Raw genomic sequence first — 23,172 nt, forward strand, 5'->3', positions numbered from 1 at the left:
CTACTTGATCATGGTGCATGATCCTTTTAATATGTTGTTGGATTCTGTTTGCTAGTATTTTGTTCAGGGTTTTTGCATCTATGTTCATCAGTGATACTGGTCTATAATTTTCTTTTTTTGTGATATCTTTTTCTGGTTTTGATATCAGGGTGATGGTGGCTTTCTAGAATGAATTTGGGAGTGTTCCTCCCTCTGCAGTTTTTTGGAAGAGTTTGAGAAGGATCAGTGTTAGCTCTTCTCTAAATGTTTGATAGAATTCGCCTGTGAAGCCATCTGGTCCTGGACTTTTGTTTATTGGAAGATTTTTAATTACAGTTTCAATTTCATTATTTGTGATAGGTCTGTTTATATTTTCTAATTCTTCCTGATTCAGTCTTGGAAATTGTACCCTTCCAAGAATTTGTCTGTTTCTTCGTGGTTGTCCCTTTTATTGGCATATAGTTGTTTGTAGTAGTCTCTTATAATCCTTTGTATTTCTGCAGTGTCAGTTGTGATTTCTCCTTTATGATTTCTAATTTTATCGATTTGTGTCCTCTCCCTTTTTTTCTTGATGAGTCTGGTTAAGGGTTTATCAATTTTTTTTATCTTCTCAAAGAACCAGCTTTTAGTTTTATTGATCTTTGCTATTGTTTTCTTCATTTCTATTTCATTTATTTCTGCTCTGATCTTTATGATTTCTTTCCCTCTGCTGACTTTGGGTTTTCTTTGTTCTTCTTTCTCTAGTTGGTTTAGGTGTAGGGTTAAATTATTTATTTGAGATTTTTCTTGTTTCTTGAGGTGAGATTGAATTGCCATAAGCTTTCCTCTTAGAGCTGCTTTTGCTGCGTCCCATAGGTCTTGGGCCATTGTGTTTTTGTTGTCATTTGTCTCTATGTATTTTTTTATTTCTTCTTTGATTTCTTCAGTGATCTGTTGGTTATTTAGTAGTGCACTGTTTAGCCTCCATGTATTTGTGGTTTTTACAGTTTTTTTCCTATAATTGATTTCCAATCTCATAGCGTTTTGGTCAGAAAAAATGCTTGATATGATTTCAATTTTCTTAAATTTTCTGAGGCTTGATTTGTGACCCAAGCAAGATGTGATCTATCCTGGAGGATGTTCCATGTGCACTTGAGAAGAAAGTGTATTCTGCCACTTTTGGGTGGAGTGTTCTATAAATATCATTTAAATCTCTCTGGTCTATTGTGTCACTTAAAGCTTGTGTTTCCTTATTTATTTTCTGTTTGGATGATCTGTCCATTGGTGTAAGTGGAGTGTTAAAGTCCCCTACTATTATTGTGTTACTGTCGATTTCCCTTTTCATGGTTGTTAGCATTTGCCTTATGTATTGAGGTGCTCCAATGTTGGGTGCATAAAGATTCATAATTGTTATATCTTCTTCTTGGATTGATTCCTTGACTGTTATGTAGTGTCCTTCTTTATCTCTTGTAACAGTCTTTATTTTACAGTCTATTTTATCTGATACGGGTATTGCTACTCCAGCTTTCTTTTGATTTCCATTTGCATGGAATATCTTTTTCCATTCCTTCACTTTCAGTCTGTATGTGTCCCTAGGTCTGAAGTGGGTTTCTTGTAGACAGCATATATATGGGTCTTGTTTTTGTAGCCATTCAGCCAGTCTGTGTCTTTTGGTTGGGGCATTTAGTCCATTTACGTTCAAGGTTATTATCAATATGTATGTTCCTATTACCATTTTCTTAGTTGTTTGGGGTTTGTTTTTGTGGGTATTTTTCTTCTCTCGTGCTTCCCGCCTAGAGAAGTTTCTTTAGCATTTGTTGTAAAGCTGATTTAGTGGTGCTGAATTCTCTTAGCTTTTGCTTGTCTCAAAAGCTTTTGATTTCTCTGTCAAATCTGAATGAGATCCTTGCTGGGTAGAGTAATCTTGGTTGTAGGTTTTTCTCTTTCATCACTTTAAGTATATCTTGAAGTATACTTCAATGAAATAGTTTGCCTTTAAAAAATAATTATGTCCATGTTCTGTAGCAGAGGTCAGCAAACTCTAGCCCCTGGGTCAAATCCACCCATTACCTGTTTTATAAATAAAGGTTTTTTAAAAAATATTTATTTATTTATTTATTGTGGTTGCGCTGGGTCTTAGTTGCGGCATGTGGGATCTTTAGTTGCGGCGTGCAGACTTCTTAATTGTGGCATGCGGACTCTTAGTTGTGGCATGCAGACTCTTAGCTGTGGCATGCGTGCGGGATCTAGTTCCATGACCAGGGATCGAACCAAAGCCCCCTGCATTGGGAGCGTGGAGTCTTACCCACTGGACCACCAGGGAAGTCCCTATAAACAAAGTTTTATTGAGACACAGCCATGCCCATTTCATTTGCATACTGTCTATGGCTGTTGATGTGCTACAATGACAGAGTTCAGTAGTTGTGACAGAGACCAAATGGGCCACAAACCCTAACATACGTACTATTTGGTCTTTTACAGAAAAAAATTTGCTGACTCCTTTTCTATAGCCTATCACTTTGGGGTCTCATTCAATCCTTCTGCTTATATTAGAGAAGAGTCAGGACTGTTTTTCAAGGAAAATGTCAGCCCTATTAAAAGGCTCTCCTTCAGTCTACTCCCTTGCATAGTTGGGGTGCCTTCTATTAGCTGTATATCTCCTTGGGTTTAGTGCTTTAAGACCCCATACCAGAAGGCCAGCCCCACTCTGCCTTCCAGTGATTGTCAAAGTAATTTGATTTGCTTTGAATTTCCTGTCCTAATTCTGTTTTTAAAAATTCTGGTCATTTGAATTACAAAAGTAATACATACCTTTTGTAACATTTCAAATAATAAAGTATCTAAAATAAAATTAATAGTCTCACCATTCCTCTCCAATCCAGCTCCCTGATGCAATCAGTGTTAGCAATTAGGTATAAATGTTTCCCTACTGTTTTCTTTATTTGTAAAAACATATAGAAACCCACTTACTGGGTGTGACTTATTTTGGTCTTTTTTTTTTTTAATAAAAATAGGATCACATTTGCTTTTATTCTATTTAACAAGGTGTTGCAGGCATATCTCCCAGTCAATGTGTACAATTTTATTTTATAATTTTTGATATCTGTACTGTGTTCCTTAATATAAATACATCCTGATTTTTTTCAACCATTTTCCTATTAATGTACATTCAGATTGCTTCCAGGTATTTTTTTTTTTTAACTATTACAAATGATGCTGTGATATTCTTCTTCATATATTTATGTCTTTATACACTGGCATTTTCATTTCTGGTGGATATATTCCCAGAAGTGGGAGTGCCGGGCTACAGTTTAAATTTTCAAAAATACCAACAGTTGATTTTCCACCACTTTATAATAATTTACAGTCCTCCCCCAATGGTGTTTGAGAGAACTAGATTCCTTACACCCTCGCCAGCTCTGGATGTTACACATATTTTCCATTTTTGCCAATCTGATGGGTAAAAAATAGTATCTTATTGTTCTCATTTGCATTTCCCTGACAAGTGAGCCTGAGCATCTTTTCATATGTTTATTGAATATTTGCATTTCTGCTTCTGTCAATTTCTGTAGCCTTGGCCCATGTTTCTACTGGGTTATTGGTCTTTTCCTTATTAATTTGTAGGGTCATTTTATAACCTAAGCATATTAGCTCTTTATTAATTATACGGCTGCAAATATTTTCTTTGTTTATCATATGTTTTGCCATGGCTCTGCTTTTGATTAAAAAAAAAATTAAATTTCTGCCCACTAGGTTCTTGCTAAGAATATAACTAAAACTGTTAACTTTTCAATTCTTATCAGAATCTCAGCTCTGAGAAATAATATATGTGGAGCTTTACTTAAGCAGTGGTTCTCAAACATTTTCTAATTTAAGTAACCGAATTCCCCCCCCCCACTTTTTTTTCCAAATACGTCCTTGGGTTGAAAAAAGAGAAACTGATGTGGTTGAATTGGGTCTGGAGGCTCAGATCTCTGCCTGAGAGGGGCCTCATCCCCTCTCTTCCAGCAGCCCCTGAGACACTGGGGGAACCTCTGGTGCTCCATGGAACCTAGTTTGAGAATCGATCTTAAAGGCTCTGCAGTCCCTCCATTCATTTCATTAGTTTTCTACGGTGTGTTCCGTAGAATATTAAGTAGGATATTAACAAGTGCTTTGTGAAGAAAGGACTCTGAGATTGTTCCATGGCCTGCCAAAATCAGGCATGCTTTCCCTTTTCAAACTAGCTCACACTTGGATTCTTTTGAGATGGAAATGCTAGTGTACCAAGAGACAGAAACTGGACAAAGGGTAACACACACCCTTAATTTCTTTTCATAGGCGATGCCAAAACAAACAGACAGTTATTGCCCTTGCTGCTCCCCGCCATCAGCCAAAGGTGCGACTCTTGTTTTCTGACTGGTCTGAGTAAGTACTGCTCATTTAGTGCTCAGTTATGGGTAGCCAAGGACATGGCTATGGTTATGGGTAACTGAGGAGTCTTATCTGACATCTACAGAGGTGACCAGCAAGGAAAAGGGGTATGCTGACCCCTTTTTAGTTTCTCAGGGGCAGAAACTGTGGGCTCTTAGTGACGGTCCATCACACCTTTCTTCTGCCTTATTTGGAATTTGAGTGACCAATTTCTTTTCCAAAAATCATTTATTTATTTGAAGTCATGCCTAGAAAAAAAGAGCAAAGAGGAGTTTAAATAAAGGTGCTTTAAGGAAGAGATTTGAACATACTACTTTGTTTCCTTCCTAGGTCCTTTTAAGAAGGGACAAAGGAAAGACATACTGGCATACCTTGCTTAAGAATGGCAGTCTGTTCATCTTACCTGTTCTTGTGAGAAAGAAAAACTCTTTACAAGTAGGATCAATGGACCTAGGTCCCGTTTGGAGACTGTCCCTAGGTTCTTGCACAACAGTGGGCAAAGGAGCTTGGGAAGTGCTGGATTTCTTTACTGCAGGACTTCTCAAAGCCTTTAAAATGCTAGTGTTCACTGTGAGGTCCCAAGAGGAAGCCATGGGGGGTTTCCCACCTTTCCTTGACTGCAGAACCCTTTGTGGGCAGAGCTTCTCCAGGACTGGTATTCCATCATATGTCCTTTAGGAAAAGCTGGACTAGATAGCCTTACATTTTTCCGTGGATAAAACCAGAGTCTCAGAGGATTGCAGCCTTTTATTCCTTTGTTTTGGCCACTTATAGGTTGGCTTGTATTGAATTTCCCTTAACCTGCACTGAGCATAAACTTGCTATCATTTTTAATGCCAGGTGGTTGCAATTTTACTAGTAGAAGGTGTGCTTTCCTAAGCAATCAGTTTGCTTATATCCAACACCATCAGTTTTGTTTCCCTCTTTGCCCATACTGCCAGGATGCTCAAACCAGATTTCTGGGTCACTGCCAATAATGGTATAGAAATCTGTGGTATATATTTTGGGTACCAATCTTATCCTTTATTTCAACATATTTTCCTACCTTTTCACTGAGTCCCCATTTCCTTGTTTAAAATTTTTTATTATGTTGTATTGATGTATGTAAATAGGCTACCTTCTAATCCTATTTCTGAAATGTAGTGGAGCATAATAATAAGATAAGCACATACCTACATATGTAATCCCACTAGTGTATATTACATGCTTACCATATGCAAGGTACCCATTAGGGCCCTGGGGAAATAGAGATGAACACGCTGTGGTTGTCGTCCCCGGTGGACGTACAGTGCTGTTGTAGGTGAAACAGACTAAGTAAATTACCACCATCAACAGGCATAAATAATCACTACAGTATTGTGTGTTAAATTGTAAAAGAAGTAGGTGTAAAATGCTCTGGACGTTCCAGAGAGACTGAGTAGAGAGAGAGAGACAGGCAGAGCTGCCCCAGGACCCTGGCTACTGCTCCTGGCTGTCTAGGCCTTTCCAGCATCCACCTCCAGGTACAGGTAGGTGAGAGAGTCTTTGGATGATTCCAGCTGCAGTCTCAAGCCACCCCAGCTAACAGAGTGGAGGGTACCTCTGAGCCCTGCCCAAATGACAGATGTGTGAGCAAAGTAAACTATTGTGGGTTTTTTTTGGCTGCATTGGGTCTTCATTGCTGCACGTGGGCTTTCTCTAGTTGCGGCCAGCAGGGGCTACTCTTCGTTGCGGTGAGTGGGCTTCTCATGCGGTGGCTTCTCTTGTTGCAGAGCACAGACTCTAGGCACATGGGATTCAGTAGTTGCGGGGCATGGGCTCAGTAGTTGTGGCTTGCAGGCTCTAGAGCGCAGGCTCAGTAGTTGTGGCCCACGGGCTTAGTTGCTCCGCAGCATGTGGGATCTTCCCAGACCAGGGCTCGAAGCCATGTCCCCTGCACTGGCAGGCGGATTCTTAACCACTGCGCCACCAGGGAAGTCCCAAAATAAACTATTGTTGTTTCGAACTAAAAAGAAAGTGCTGTGGGAACCCAGAGAAGGAGCAAATAACTTTGTGGGGAAGAAGGAGAGGAAGGTTGGGATTGTTTGGCTGAGACTGTGGGTGAGGTTCAGGGTGCTTGCTCACAGCTGGACAGGATCTGCAAATTCGTGTGTCTGAGTCTGTGCATTTTTTGAGAAGAGGCTCCGCTGCTCTCATCAGATTCTCAGAAGAGTTCATGACCCACAAAAGGTTAAGATCCATTGCCTTAAAAGGGTGAGGAGACAATCGCCAGGACAACAAAGAATGGAAAAAATGTGCGAAGCCCTGGAAGCCCTGGGGTCTGTTTTGGCGAATATGTAGGGTAGGAGTGACTGAAGATTCACATTCACTCCATCGTTCTTTCGTTTGACAAATAATTTCCTGAACACCTACCATGGATCGGGCATTGTGCTTGGCTCAGAAATACAACAGTGAACATGATCTTTTGTCCCTCTACAGACCTCACAAGGCTCCAGAAACCTCCCCAGAAGGCTATCCTAATCCCCATATCTTTTTCCCAATGACCTGGGAGGCGAGCTTAGTCACCGGGAATGTACCATGATTTCTTTCTTGGGAAAGAAAAAGCCCCAACAAGGAATGAAAAGACTTCTTTCTAAGTTGAACCAGACAATGGATGCAGTTAATAAAGAAAGCTGGAGAAAAAAAAAACGTAGCCACGTGATTCGATGTGCTTTTACTTGACTATGATTTCAATTTGAATCTTGATTGTATACAAACAGCATCTCTCAACACTCTGAAAACCCAGCACCTGTGAAGACTTGTTTTCCTCTTTATCTTTCTCTCTCCCCTCTCTCTTACCTCCCTGCTCCCCCCTGCCCATGCTTTCAAAATTGTTTTCAAGGCATCAGGAGAACTTTATGCTGCAGTCGTGAACTTGATTCTTGATTTTATCACTGACTCACCGTTCCACGTACTGTACCTCTGATTTTCCGTCTCCGAGATGGGTATAATTATACAAGAGAATAATGTCTGTGGAAATTTTAAGAACCTCAGGTGATGAGTTTTGTAGAACTTTCACAAATACACACACACACACACACACACACAGAGTATCTGATTAACCTGTAGGCAGAGTGGGGGTGGCAGAATTTCCTCAGAACAATCTCAGCAGACAACATCTGGTTCCCTTACCTGTTGATGCATTTGTCTATATGTTTGGTTGAATTATGTCGCTGGATAAACCAGCCTGCAGCCACCTCATACTCACTCTTGAAACACAAAACATTCTCTTTCAGGTACAGAGCTTCCAGCTCTGGCTGGTTATGAGTAGGGGAAGGGGAATGGACACGTTCTGTTCCTTGCTCTGTTCCCAGGACACAGGTTCAAGCTTGCCTCCCCCACCCCCATCCCATGAGTTTTATTCTCTGGAAGTCTTCCCTGAACCTTGGCAGACTCAGAGAATCTGTTACCAATGAGCCCTAAACTGGTGTTTCTCGCCTCATGTGAAGTTCATATTGTCTATATGTTGCCCATAAAGTGCAATTGTCGCTGGGAAAGTCTTTCTGTGTTGCAGGGGAAGGTAGGGATTTCAGGGGAAGGACAGCTATGCAGTCTAGTGTGGAAACAGCAAAAAGAAACGCCAAGGCTCTGAGTTTAAAAGTCAACCGTTCTTAAAGATGTTCTCTAGTGGACATTGGGTACCGTGTCTATCGTTTTTGCTTGCCTATCAGCCATTCTCCTTTCTTCTGGAAAGAGCAACCCAGCTTTGTTTTGGTGATCCATCCTCCCCCATTGGATGTCGTCTTTTTGTTTGTTTGTTTGTTTAAATACAATCAATTGTACAGATTATTTATTTATTTATGGCTGCGTTGGGTCTTCGTTGCTGCATGCGGGCTTTCTCTAGTTGCAGTGAGCGGGGGCTATTCTTTGTTGTGACGTGTGGGCTTCTCATTGCGGTGGCTTCTCCTGTTGTGGAGCACGGGCTCTAGGTGCGCGGGCTTCAGTAGTTGTGGCACATGGACTCAGTAGTTGTGGCTCGCGGGCTCTAGAGTGCAGGATCAGTAGTTGTGGTGCACGGGCTTAGTTGCTCAGCAGCATGTGGGATCTTCCCGGACCAGGGCTCGAGCCTGTGTCCCCTGCACTGGCAGGCTGATTCTTAACCATTGCGCCACCAGAGAAGTCCTGGATGTTGTCTTGGTAGTGTCATTAATCAGAGTGCCTTACTCTCCTCTGGCCAAGATATAAGCCCATGACTGTGGCTTGTCCAGATATATTCTCCCAGAAATTTGAGTCTTGAAGGACTCCACGGGGTTGGAGATCATTCATCCAGGTGTCTGTGCCCAGAAGAGACTGTCTCTTAGTTCCCCTGGGTCTCTAGAGCTGCTCTGGTCTTCTAAGGACTGTTCTTTGTCTGTTACATCTATTCTATGAATCTCCCTAGGCCCTTCCAATGCATACTTTTTTTTCTCTCGTTAGAGTAACCTTCTGCCTCTGGCCATAATGAAGTAACTGGCACCAGGCTTGTTTTCCAGCTGTACACAACTAGAAAACTGAACAAAATATATGAAACAACTGGTTTCAGACATTGGGCAACAGGCTGTGCAGAACTGTGAGCCTGAAAGAAAGGACGCAAATGAGTGGGCCTGTGATCACCTTTCTGCCTGGAAGCACTTTTTATATTGCAGCGCAGGAAGGATGATTCTAAGCAGAGCACAGTGGCCTCTTTGAGTTGAGGAGACATAGATGATCATATGCAGAGGCTGATGAGGCTGGAATTTGTGAGGCAGAGTTCCAGAGAAGAAGGTACTACATAGATGAACAGTGCCAGAAATCTGTATAAGGAGCCCGTTGAGTCATTGGCTGAATACTAAGTTGCTCAGGCTTTGGATAAAATGCTACAAAGATGGCAAAGAACAACTACTGTGGAAGTATACACTGAATAATTCGCAGAGCTCTTATGGGATTGGGGGACATTCAAATTTCAGCAAGCCAGGATGGGAATAACCTATTGAACATCCAGTGCATTCATTAGAGACCACAGTGAGGTCAGACCTTAGTAGTAGGGCTAAACTAGCCTTAGAAGAAAGGCTCCTCTAGATCCACCCCAACAAAGCTTTTCAAAAAGCCTCAAAAAATCAAGCTGACCAGTAAATAACTTAACTTCCCTCCAAAATCAACAACAAAATCTAGACATTCAATTCATAACATTAATAATATCTAGCATCTAATAAAAAATTACTAGACATCTAAGGAAGAAGCATAGAAATGTGAACCATTACCAAGAGAAATATCAGTCACTATAAACAGATTCAAAATGATAAAGATGGTGTAATTAACAGACAAGGACTTTAAAACAGCTATTAGAAATATGTTCAAAGATTTAAAGGAAAACATGAACATAATGAGAAGTGGAAGAAAAAAATTTTAAAGAACCAAATGAAATTTCTAGAAAGGAAATATACAATATCTAAAATGTAAAATTCACTGGATAGGTTTACATATTAAACAGCATATTAAACATATTCTTAGCATATTAAACAACAGCACATTACAAGTTGCATAAGAAAAAATTAGTACACATGTTGACACAATAATAGAAGTTATTCAAACTGTAGCACAGGGAGAAAAAAGACTAGGAGAAAAATGACCACAGCATCAGAGACTCTGAAACAATATTAGATGTCTGACCCTACATGTAATTGGAGTCTCAGTATGGAAGGAGGGCAGAAGTTTGGAGGTACTGTTGGTTTCAGGCTCTGCTGGATCCAGGAACTCAGACAATGTCATTGGGAATCTCTCTGTCTCTCATCTTTTCTTTCCTTGGTTTTGGCCTCATCCTCAGGCAGGCTGTCCCCAGATAGTGGCAGAGATAGGGTCCAGCAGCTCCAGGCTCATATCCCACTCAGATGCAGACCCAAGAGAAAGTGAATTTCTCTTTCCCCATATTTCAACCATTATTCAGTCTGATTAACCCACTTAGGATCACACACCCATCCCTGAGTAATTCCTGACTCTGACTGGCCAGGTCTGAGTTGTATATCCTCCTTCCAGGGGGGTGGAAGAGAGATGCTCTCCCAAAGATAAGTTGGGACGCTGTTACCAAAATATGGTGTCATAGATGCTGAACTGCCAAAAAAAATAGGCAGTTACTACACTTGTATAAAGCACTAAACAATAAGAGCTGTTGAGTACAGCCTCATCCAAGTACAACTTTGCATGTACCAACTCACTTAATCCTTACAACTGTATCAGGATGGAAGCTCATGAAGGACCCAGCTTTATGATGGTTTTCTAGTTCGAGCTCCCAGCCTTGTGTGACCCAAGGTGGTGCCTCCTGTCCCCAGTCACTTCAGGTACTGCACTATCAACTTTGGGCTTTCTTTCCTTCTTTTTTTTTTTGGCCCCTGGGAATTACCCCAATTTCCTTAGAAACTTTGTTATGCATTTAACAGTAATTATTCTTTTCAACATCTCTCTATATGTTTAATAGCAGGATGGTTTTCAGCTCACCTCTCCATTGTACAGATGGATCCCCAATGTATAATGGGTCATCTCCCCATTGTATCAGTGAGGAAACTGAGGCCCAGAGAAGTTAAGTAGCTTACCCCAGGTCACACAGCTAGTAAGTGGCAGAACCAGTATTCAAACCCAGAGCCCGTTTTCTAACGCACCATGCTCTGCTACATCAGTGAATGGTGGCTGGTTATGAGGTCACACACCTGCGTCTCTGTCTGTGGCAGAGTCTTACCTAGACCTAGGGATCCCAGCTCCTCCCTAGACCCTGGAGTCCTTGAGGCACCATCCTACTTCCTGATAATTACTAAGTCCACAGGAAAGGGAACCTCAATGTTTATGTAAGACACCTTGCAACCAAGATACTATGAATGTTTTCAGTCTGGACAAGGGGAAAGGGGTGGTGGGGAGAAGACCTGGCAAATGGAAGCCATGGTGGCTTTGTTAGTTTCCTGTGGCTGCCATACCAAATCCTTGGTGTTCCTTGGCTTGGAGCTGCATAAAGTCCAATCTTCCCCTGTCTTCACCTGGCCTTCCCCTCTGTGTGTCTGTGTGTATGTTCTCTTCTGAGTGTCTAATCTCCCTTTGCCTCACTCTCCTAAGGACACCTGTCATTGAATGTAGGGCCCACCCAGGTAATCCAGGATGACCTCATCTTGAGATCCTTAAGTTTGTTACATCTGAAAAGACTCCTTTTCCAAGTAAGGTCACATACACAGGTTCCAGTGGTTAGGATACAGACATCTCCCTTTTGGGGGGAAGTGGGGCACTACTTAACCTACTACTATGGAAAAGCTGCCAAACTGTGTTCCATCTCTGAGCTGTGACTGATGTGGAGAGAACCGCAGGCTTGGCTGAGTGAGTGAGCCATGGTGGGTTTTTGACAGAGCCTCTTTTATTGTTTTGTACTTTTCTCTTCTGTTTTGAGGTTTTCTGCCCTCTTTTCTGGAAGGTGCACGATGCTCAGTGCTGGGCTCTGTGGTTATTTTCGCCTAACAGCTGTGTTTCCGGCGAGCAGCTGGGGATGCTTCTGACTCAGCAGAACCGTAGCAGTAACCGTCAAGAAGCCGTTCAAGCAAGGCTAGAAATAAAGGAGCAGTTTCTTCCCCCATGTCCCCTCCTCCTTTCACTTCCCCACCCGCGGGGACCTTTCGAAAGTCTCAACAAAGCACTTCTTAAAAAACTCCTGCTTCGACCAGTATGCTCAAGGCCTGGCTGAAGGTGGCCCTCAGCTAGGCTTTCCGAAGGCAGATGGATTCCAGAAAGGACTCTGGCAAACCAGCCTGGCTTTGTATGTGGGAGGCCCCTCCCAAGATGCCCACACCCCCTCCCCACACGGCTGTGTCTTACAAGTTTCCCACAGGTCTGAGCAGTGAAAGCAGAGGCGGGCGGGACTTCTGTGGTTTTCCAGGGTGTGGCCACAAGGGCCAGGGTATCTACATTCAGCAGCCCGTCTCTTTTTAAAAGGTAATGATTTCACCCTGGGCCTGGGAGGCCGCTCCAAAGTTTTACCCCCTGGAGAGAGGGCCTGGAAGTCCTGCCTGCAGCAGGAAGGGAACCAACCGGGAAAAAAAAATTTGCGTCCTGGAGAGCCAACGTCTGTGCATGCTGGTGCCTGCAGAAGGCTCACGGGAGAGCGAGACAGCTGCATTCTGAGCCTCGTTGCTGCTGTTCCGAGAAAGAAAGGAACAAATAAATTTAGCTCCGTCCTACGCATCCTTCACAGCTGCTTATTGACCAAACAGAAAGAGGCCTCTATTTCAACCCTGGCTTCTCCGCTTTTTTGCCTGATGAGGTCTGCCACCGCCCTTTACAAGGGGCCTTTCTAGGAGGTGACTGACCCCCGCCGCCTTTAGCTCTCGACTAGAGGCTGTACAAGGAGCTCAAGTTCAGGGTGTGAGGTGCCTTTTGCCATCCTGAAACAAAATGGCGGCCGGTAAATGTTTCCACCTGGGCCTCGGCTACTGGACTTTCTAATGTATTTCTTTGCAAGGCAGAACGTGGGGAAGGCTTGACTGCTCAGAGGCCAGCTTGTAGTTCCCAGAGCCATTAGTTTAATAGCACCATGTGTGGAAATAAAGAACTCGCTGACCGGGTTTGCAAGTTAAGGGACTGGAACGAAGCGCTGAAAAGGTTTCATGGGGCTCACCAGCTTGGAGGGGTTCCTCTGGGACAGGAGCAAACTGTGGACTTCGAGTCAGACAGATGTGGGTTCAAGTCCTAGCTCCGCTACCTAAGAGCAGAATGCCTCTGGGCAGGGAGGGCTGTCTCCTCACCTGGAAGTGAGGTGTTGGCCACGATGTTGAGCCTCTCTGAGCCTCGTGAAACAGCAGTAATGATACAGGGTTGTCGTGACATGACATCATGTATTGAACATGCCCAGCCCAGTTCTTGGTGTTCCAGGATGGCACTTAGTCCGTCTGCTTCACCTGCCTAAGCCTGATCCCTTGCCTTCTGGCCACAGCATCCGACTCTTTTCTGTAAAGATTTTGGGCTCACCTTACTCTCAAACTCTGGAGGTGAGTTCGTGGCCCAGGACTGATCATGGAGAATCTCACACACCCCTGGCCATAGAGATTAGTTCCTGGATGTTAACGGGACCCAAGCTGAGATCATCAGAGCCAACTTCAGGGATGTTGGTGGAATTATTGGGATGGAGAAAATCTTTCTGCTGGGTTTCTAAGTGGTCAAATTTTAAACATGGTGATGCTGGTGGATCTCTTTATGTAAAGGAAGGAAGAATCTCCCTGAGAATAAAGCCAACACAGAAGAAAGCAAACAAACCAACAAACAGACTGTGTTCTGACCATTTGAGGCCCTTGATTCAGCCATGCCTGAAGCCATCATCCCATGATCTTTCCAGTTATATGAGTCAATACATTCCTTTTTTGATTTAAGCCAGTCTGAGTTAGGTTCTGTCTCTTGCAATCAGATGAATCCTAAGTATTACACAGCTCAGGACATATCTTTTTGTATTTGAATTTACTTGTGGCCTCATCCAGAACCAAGAGGTATGCAGATGACTGCTCACTGCCACCTCCAGGAGTGAGAGTCTCTGAAGAGTCTCTATGTTCTGGCATGCTGATTTCCTTTGGGCCTCTCTTGCAGATAGGGAGGCAATATAGTGTAGAAAAAAGGAAGGAGTTTTAGGGTAAAACAGATTGAGCTCAAATCTCTTCTTCATCATTTACTAGCTCAGAGACCTTGGGCAAGTAACTTATTCCCTGTGATCCTCTGTCTTCTCACCTGTGGAATGGGATAATACTACTACTTGTGAGTTGCAGTGTGTATGGGTACTAGATTCTAAAGCCAGGGTGAAGGCAAAAACATACCTGAAAATCTGATAGACTGTCCTCCCCCTGAAGGGTTGAGAAACCTTGTTCTAGAATCACACTTAGCGCAGACAGCTGTTCATCACAGGAAAGGCTCCCAGGATTGGAGACTGCAGATGAGCAGGTCCATATATTCCATTTCCGTGCTTCCTGTGTGGCAAGTCCACATGCGGACAAGACAGGGGGCATTGTCCACACCCTTTCAATGAGCATTTCTCTCTCTTCTTTTTGGCCAACGGTGTATGGCTGAGGTGGTGTAAGTCAATGCTCGCAGGGTGTGCCAGTCCTGCTCCTGCCTCACAGAGTTGCTGCGAACATCCGAGAGGCCCCTGTGTAGAATGGGCTTTGCACAGAGCGAACCCTTAGGCGTCAGACTTGGTACTTGTATGATTTTCACACGTAGCACAAACCTTGTGCACAGTAAGTGTTCAGCATGGGTCTTCTGAACTGCCTTAAATTTGGAACGAGAGCCCCCAGCCTTGTGGGGAGAGGTGACAGTTCCAAGGGAGTCTCGACACGCATGGTTCTTGTCTGAATTGCAGCTCTGACAGGGCCTCTCACCACCACCTGCTTCAGTAGCTGTCGCCCCTCTTGTGCTTTTCCCAGCCCTCAGCCCCAGCACACAGAACATGGGATCAGTTTGCTTGGAGACCACACTCTGGCCCCCAGCCCCAGCTCCTGCCCTTGACCCTCATCCAATCCCTTTATCTCTTGGAGCCTCAGTTTCCTCCCAGTTAAAACAGGGATCCTAACCCCAGCTCTTCACGAGATCGTCTGTCGGGGCTTACTTAAGTGCACCAGACTTACACCTGGGCACCACAGACCTGAGATTCAGTCTGTGGGCTTGTTTTTTTTGGCCTATATATTTTCTCTTAAATATTTGAATTACATATTTTCTAGTATTTTTAATTGAGGGGCAATTTACATAATATGAAATTATCCATTTTAAAGTGAACAATTCGGTGGCATTCAGTACAGTCACAATCTTGTGCAACTGCCACCTTGATTTAGTTCTAAAAAACTTTCATCACCCAAAAGGAAGTCCCATACCCATTATTCATTCGTCCCCATTCCCCTCTCCCCCCAGCCCCTGGCAACCAGTAATCTGCTTTCTGTCTCTATAGATTTGCCTATGTTGGACACTATATATAAATGGAATCATACACTATGTGACCATTTGTATCTGGCTTCTTTCATTTAGCATCATGTTCTTGAGGTTCATCCATGTTGTAGCCTCTGTCAGTACCTCATTCCTTTTTATGGCCAAATAATATTCCATTGTACGGATAGACCACATTTTGTTTATGCACTTAGCCATTCATGGACTTTGGGTTGTTTCTACCTTTTGGCTATTTGCGAATAATGCTGCTATGAACAGGCTTGTAGATGAGCTAGTTTGAGCACCTGCTTCCAGTTCTTTTGGGCACATAACGAGGAGTGGAATTGCTGGGTCACATGGTAATTCTATGTTTAACTTTCTGAGAAACCACCACTTTGTTTTCCACAGTGTCTGGGCCACTTTTTATTCCCACCACCAAAGTGTGAGTGTTCCAATTTCTCCACATCCTCCCCAACACTTGTTACTTCCCATTTTATTTCTTTTATGATAGCATCCTAGTTGGTGTGATGTGGTGCTTCATTATGGTTAGATTAGATAGTAGCAGGTAAAAGGAAAAGATTTCACATGCAAATCCAGAGCAACAGCTTCTCTTGAAAACGGAAAGAGCTGTCAACACTGGGACTGCATTCGGGAGAAGGCAGGCATTGTCTGAAGCTCAGTGGCAGCTGCCCCTTCAGCTGGGGTGTCCCTTCCGGGTTCTCCACAGGCCCCAGCCCGCCCTAGCGTTCCCCCAACTCTGAGTCAGCTGCTGCTTCTCATCACACTCCACCGCTCTTTTTCTTAAAGAAGAAACAGGCACCCATGTCTCCATCAAAAGTGAGGAAAAAGAGACTTGGAGAGCCCTGTGGTTTTGAAGTACAGGAAGACCCGCAATTCTCTGTGGAAGTGTTTCATATGCGCCTGCGTCATTTACTCATTTCTGCCACCTGGTCCCTGTGGGCATCTGAGCGGGTGACACACCCACAGCTAGCTCTGTCCGGGGAGGGCAGAGCGATGGCGTGGGGACTGTGCCCTTCTCCCAGGCTGACGCACCCAGGCCAGCCTGGGCCTTCCTGGGCTCATACGCATGTGATCCTTCTGCCTGGAACTTTCTGTCCTGCTCTTCCCCACCCAGCACAACTCTGGTCCTTCTCCAGGTCTTAGCGTAAGAGCTGTTTTGTCCACAGAGTCTTCCCTGCTGCTCCAGAGCACATCAAGTATCTCTGCTGTGTGTCCTTGCAAGACCCTGGACTCCCCCCAGGTCCTCAGCACAATTATCACTCATCTATCCCTTACAGGATTTCTTCCCTCTTTGTAAAATGTGGACCCCGATGCACACGTGCATAGAATCACACGTCCCGGTTTAGGCCACAGGCCCAGCACTTGTCCATCCCAGACCTGTCTCGTGCCTGCCTTCATCCAGGGCTGCCACTCTCCCTGCTTCCCGCGGGCAGCGAGTCCAATGTACACAACATAAACTTTCCAACCCACTTTCCAGTGCTTATGAAACACGCATAATGTTGTTCTTTGGGTGTGTGTGTTTTAAATTTATGTCAGTGGGGTTGTATCATAAATCTCAGTCTAGTTCCTACTTTTTTCATCTCACGCTATGTTTTTAAGATCTATCCATGGTGATATATGCAAATCCAGTGTATTATTTCTGCCTGATGCGTATTATTCCATGATCTGCATTTATCGGATGTGGTTTATCTATTTCGCCTGTCATGGACAGGTAGGTCACCTCTGGCTCCTTGCTGTGACAAACCTGGCCTCCACCAACATCCTCACGCATGTCTCCTTGTCATCCTAGGCAGGGGTGTCTCTAGGATACACACCTGGGAGAGGCACTGCTGTTTCATAGATTGTTATGGGTTGAACTGAGTACCCCCCGCAAAGGTACGTTTGAAATCCTAACCAAGGGTACCTCAGGATGTGACCTTGTTTGGAAACAAGGTTGCTGCAGGTGTAATTAGTTAAGATGAGGTAATATTGGAGTAGGCTGGACCCTTAATCCAGTATGACTGGTGTCCTTATAAGAAGAGGGAAAACAATGCGAGAAGACAAAGGCAGGAATTCAAGTAATGTAGCTGCAAGCCAAGGAGCGCCAAGGATTGGCAGCCATCGTCAGAAACTAGGACGAGGCAAAGAAGGATTCTACCCAGAGTGTCAGTGGGAGCGTGACCCTGCTGACATACAGCCTAGGTCTGCGTTCATAAGCTTCTCTGAACATTTGGAACTTAGAACTTTCTCTTGATGATGAATACTGGTAATTTGGATCACTCTCATTTACAAACACACTACATCCATCCATTCATCCATCCATCCACTATCTGTACATCATCCATCATCTGTCCATTAATCCATCCATCCATTTATTTCTCCATCCATCTATCCATCCATCCATCCATCCATCCATCCATTATCTATACATCTATCTGTCATCCATTCATCCACCTATTTATCTATTATTCATCCATCCATCCCTCCCTCCCTTCATCCATCCGTCTATCCATCATCCATCCATCCTCTCATACCACAGATTTTTACTGGGTGCCTTCTCAGTTCTGGATTCACAGTAACGAACAAGACAAACAGTTCTTTGCCCTCATGGAACTCATCATTAGTGGGGAAGACAGACATTAAACTAACAATTATTTAGATACAGGTGTGATAAGCTCTGTAAAGGACAAATATAGTGCCTGTGAGAGCAGAGAATGGGGGGACTTGGCAAAGCCTGGGGGTCATGGAAGACTTCACTGCAAAGGTGACATTGAAGCTGAGGCCTGAAGGATGGGTAGGGATTGGCCAGAGGAAACATGGGCAGGAAGGGCCTCCCACACAGAGAACAGGTGTGCATAGTTTGAGATTGGAAAGCATTTGGTGCTTGTAAAGAAGTAAAAGAAGGTCAGCATAGCTGGAGTGGAGGGAGGGTGGGAAAATGCCTGAGATGTGGCTCAACAATTGGCTGAGCCAGTATCCCTGAGTGTCCCCTAGGGACTTGTGCATTGGCAGGGAAGAGCCCCACAGTAGATTAGGAGCAGGAATTACTTCCAGCCCGTCCACGTGGCTCACTTCAAAGCCAGCTCCCTTAGTTTGCTGACTAAGAAATGGGCTTAACAATATCCACTCCATAGAAGAGGTGAACAATAAAACAGTACTCCAGAAATGCCTCAAGGCACCTAGGAAAAGACAAAACAATTGCATAAATCCATTCATTTTTGCCATTATTTTAAAAATCCCACAAGTTAGTAACGAACAAAGCAAAAACAAAGGAAATGGCTACCCTTAGCATTTACCTGGTTCTGGTCTTTCTTGGGGACTAAAATATGGCTTTTAGAGGCTTGTCTCATTTATCCTAGAGCAGGACTATGAAGTGATAAAGGTGGATCATTACAGATGAGGCAGCGAAGGAGTTGAGAGGTTAAGTTACCTGCTAAGGTCACGCCGCGACACGGGGAAAGAGGTTGGGGAAGAAGACAGGCTTCCTGCCTCTTGGTCCATTGCCAGACCCATTACAGCCAGACCAGGGAGGAATTGCTTCTCTCCATTAGTAGGAATACCACTGAGAGCTAATTTCTCCCCACTAGATCCACAGAATGGAGAAGAGCACTTGACCTGGAGTCTTGTCGCGGGGGTGGTCTGTCGCGCAGACTGTGAAAACTATCAGCGAGCCGTCATATTTCCATTTCTCTTGGGCTGCTACTGTCCAGAGAGAGAGAGAGAGAAAGGGAGCCCCAATCAAGGCTGGAAGAGCCGGCCTGCAACACATCCACTCAGGGCTGTCAATACTTGGGTTTTACGGACACCCAGATTCAGAGGCAATAGCTTAGTGCCTCTTCATCGATTTAACTATCATTTCAGGTCCATAGCTCACAGCTAGAAACCAGCCTGCATAAAACCTCACATTATGGTGCTTCTGTTCTTCTTAAGGACACTACATTCCATTAGGAAAACCAAACTATTAGAAGCAGGCTTGATGGATGAGCCTGATGTTATTATCTCACTGAACAATTACAGGGCCAACCTCTTAGATGGGGACTCCCCAGTACACACGTAGGATTTGGTCGACGACATGTGCAGAATGGGGGGGAGGGCTGGGAAGACAGAGGGCAGGCCAGCAAGCCCAGGCACTCAGCCCTTTAGTGGGCATCCAAGTTTACTCTCAGAAGTCCTTAGGGAATTGTGCTTCAGAGAGAGACCTTTCTTCTGAGCTAATTTCAGAGTCCAAACAATGAAATTAATTACTGAACAAGTATGGATGAAGTGCCTGCTCCATCTAGATCCTGGGCTAGACAGCAGGGACATTTAGAAACTTTAAGCCGTGGTGTGGTCTGAATGTTCTCAGCATCCCACTCAACATGCTGCTCTGGGCGTTCCCTGCCTGTCTGATCCAGGTTGGTACTGGAGATGAAACCTATTTGTTATCTGTGGTCTGGGAGTTCAGAGAGTGGTCAAGCGAGGCTCTTTGATAAGGTGGGATGGGCTAGGCTTTGAAGGACAGGCAGAATAGAGTTGAGGGGATTGGAGTGTCTGGTAAGGCAGTATTTTGAGACAGTCCAGTTTTCATCCATTTCCATCTTCCATCCATGGACATCTTAGCTGATCTGGGACATTGGTGAGGCCACTTAAGGGCAGGCTTGTAGACATCTGCTTTGCAGACACACAACAGAGCACACACATGGAGCACGCACACACACAAACACACACAGAGTATATCTATTCTGGGCATGCTCATTAGCAGCTAACTTTAATCTTCTTTAACGCTTGCATCTCAAATCCCAAATACTTTAGTGTGTGCTCTCTATGAACACACACCAAAAATAGTTCTGGGTAGATAAACACATTGAGCCAAAAGGCTGTCTGATTGCAGTTTGAGTCGTGTGAAGTCACTGCCTCCCAGATCCCTCCAGTGCAGCCGAGGCAGGAATCTTAACACAGAATATCAATAAATAACTAACCTGAACCGCACCTCCTCCCACCCCCTGCGGCCAGCAGCGCATGCAGCTCACCACCCACTGTGGGAAAGCCGAGATGCTGCTTGAGGTTCTGACCATGTGGCTGAAACTCACTGTTTCTTGCGCCCAATTCACCCCCTGCATTGCACAGCTAATTGCAAGATGCAGCAGCTCTTGCAATTAGGTGTGCAATGGCTGCAAACTTGCCTCGTTGAAAGAGTTGATGAACGTCAGTGAAAAGGCAAAGTTGACGGTGCCTTTCTGCCATCTGCCTCTTTCTTCTGCATTGCCAAGTACCTGAGGCTGGCTGCTGACTTGATACAGGCATCATTACAAGGGTCTAAAAGTTAAGGAGAAAGAAAAAGTGCCAGGAGGGTGCAGCCTTGTCCCCGTCCACCACCCGCAACAGGAAGGACCCAGTGTCATTTTGTAGTGGGTGAATGCTGGCCCCTTGCAAAAGGCATGTCCATATCCTGACCCCCCAGAACCTGTGAATGTGACTTTATTTAGAAAAAGTGTCTTTGCAGATGTAATGAAATTAAGGATCTTGAAATGAGATAATCCCGGATTTATCTGGGCTGGCCCTAAATCCAATGACAAATGTTCTCACGAGACACACAGAGGACAGACCCACAGGCAAAGGCCATGTGAAGACAGAGGTAGGAAGTGGAGTTGTGTGGCCACAAGCGCAGGAATGCTAACAGCCACCAGGAACTGGAAGAAGCAAGGAGCAAAAATTTTCCCTGGAGCCTCTGGAGGGAGCACAGCCTTACTGCCACCTTGATTTTGGACTTCTAGCCTCCAGAACTGTGAGAGAATAAATTCTATTGTTTTAAGCCATGAAGTTTATGGTGATTTGTTTTGGCAGCCCTAGGAAACTCATACACGTTTCTTACTGCATTAATGGAAAAGCAGGCCAAGTTAAAAAAAAAAAAAAAAAAAAAGAATAATGGAGAAGCCAATAGGATTTAAATAACAAGTTGCATTTATGGCACTTACATGCCAGGTTCCCGCTCAAATTAGAGTGACAGAACTGAGTTTGTACCCGGCAAGGTGAGCCCCAGAGCTCATGCTTTTAGCCAGCTACCCTATACTTCTGGAAAAGAGTGGGAGCTGTATTTGGAAAGGGAGATGGGAGGGGAAATGAGAAAAGTTAGATCTGAAAGAGAGTTGGGGAGAATTTGAGAGAGATGTGGGGGCCAGGTGCTGTGGAGGAGAAGTTTTGCTTTACATTATAAATAGGATTTTTTGGGTGTTCCCTGAGAAATTTGGTAAAGATTTAAATTGCTCTCCAGTTAAGTTTTTTTTTTTTTTAAGAAAAAATTTTTACATGACATCATGACGAGACTTGCTTATGTGTTACCTGTGTTTTATACAGGATACTTTTTCACTCGTTTGACATTCCTTTATTCCCTGTGCTCTGGCTTATCTGCCAAAATCTGTGCTAGGTGCTGGACAGACCTGCAGGTAAATGAGAACCAGACCCTGCCCTAGGGTGCTCAGCTCATGAGGTGGGCAGGGTCCAGCAGACGAAGGTCCTTGAGTTTGGACATCATTCTGTGGGCAGTAGGAGATTTTACGCAGGGGACGAAATTGAGAGAGAGTGAGAACTGGCTCTATGTTCCCCAGGCCGCTGTGAATCCCTGCCCCCTCTGACCTTTAGCAGCTGGTGGCTAAGTGGATAGACTGATAAACTTGCTAGACTACTGAGGATTAAAGAGTTTCCCATTAAGGTGACACCATCGGATTTTAACTTTTTTTTTTTTTGGCTGAGCCGCGCAGCTTGCGGGATCTTAGTTCCCTGATCAGTGATTGAACCCGGGCCCTGGGCAGTGGAAGTGGGGAGTCCTAGCCACCGGACCACCAGGGAATTCCCAACATCACCAGATTTTAAAAGTTTTTTTTCTCTAGGCTTTTTTAGTTTGGGGTGGGGAGGGAATGGGAAATGGGGCATGGAGTGATGGTGACTGACTTTCTTCAAATCGTATTGCCTTGGTGGCCCCTACTGAACCCAGTTGTAAGGTTGGTCCTGGCTTTCAGAAAATATTTGCCTTGACAATACAGACAAAACCAGTTTCTATTCATCTTTGCGATTACATGGGAGTCACGTGGGAGGTGATAGTACAGCTCTACAGTTAACAGAATTCAGACCATGATCAGAAATTAACCTTGAAAGCCCTTGGAGAGACATTACATTGGAGACTGTCGTGGTTTCTTGCAGTCAGTCCAGCATAGCTGTGTTTCTACGGCATTGGAGAAGGTTGTTGATTGCTCAGTTGAGCACCAGATGAAGCTGGCCAAATTTTAGAGGCTGTATTAGATGAAAACAGCAGATATTTAAGCACTGGACTCATGCTAATGGCTGAGAGGTGCTTGGAGCTGAGACTACTGCATGGACCCCAGAGAAGAAAGGCAGGTGAACCCTTGCCTGGTACTTACATGTATTTATTCTATCTTTTCTCTTGTTATCATATTATTGTCATTATTACTATTCTGCTGAGTCCCTGTTGTTGAATGAATGTACAGAACACAATTGCATACATTGTAGGACTAGACTATAGTATAAATTTTTCTTAGAAGTTCTTGCCTTTCACTATGAGAGTTATCCTTTCTCAGAATAAATTTGGCCGGCTTAGCTGTCCGTGTGGCTCTGCCGAGGGATTACAGTCTTCCAGCCAAGTTGGGTCTTGTCCACAGTGATCCAGAAGCCAATTTTCTGAATAAATCACAAAAATGCTCCAGAGTTGGTATATTTACCCAAAAGCTCATCTTCTCTTGCTATGCACACATAATAGTTGTGAATGTACTTTGCATTTTGCAGTATTTTATATAGTGTGGCATTTCCCAAAGCATGGTCTGGGGAACACCAGGGTGGCGGGGTGTTCTGTGGAACAAGAGTTTCCTGGGCGGAATACGGTTGGAAACTACCTGCTTCTGGATGTGT

The 23,172-nt window shown here is 44.3% G+C and overlaps 1 protein-coding gene across 2 annotated transcripts in view; it reads left to right on the top strand.

Moving 5' to 3' along the window:
• Nucleotides 1-23,172, top strand: part of SPRING1 (SREBF pathway regulator in golgi 1) — a 219,734-nt gene that overhangs the window by 122,027 nt on the left and 74,535 nt on the right. Inside the window, exons 5-6 of one of the 2 annotated variants that reach the window (XM_036874919.1) lie at nt 4,279-4,336; nt 6,829-6,931. In XM_036874919.1, the coding sequence (XP_036730814.1) occupies nt 4,279-4,336; nt 6,829-6,893 (123 nt within the window). In that variant the 3' untranslated portion in view covers nt 6,894-6,931. Of the gene's footprint in view, nt 1-4,278; nt 4,337-6,828; nt 6,932-23,172 lie in introns of those variants that run through there. The other variant, XM_036874921.1, reaches the window with a different exon arrangement.

The sequence above is a fragment of the Balaenoptera musculus genome, chromosome 14 (assembly GCF_009873245.2).
Source record: "Balaenoptera musculus isolate JJ_BM4_2016_0621 chromosome 14, mBalMus1.pri.v3, whole genome shotgun sequence".
NCBI classification, from domain to species: Eukaryota; Metazoa; Chordata; class Mammalia; order Artiodactyla; family Balaenopteridae; genus Balaenoptera; species Balaenoptera musculus.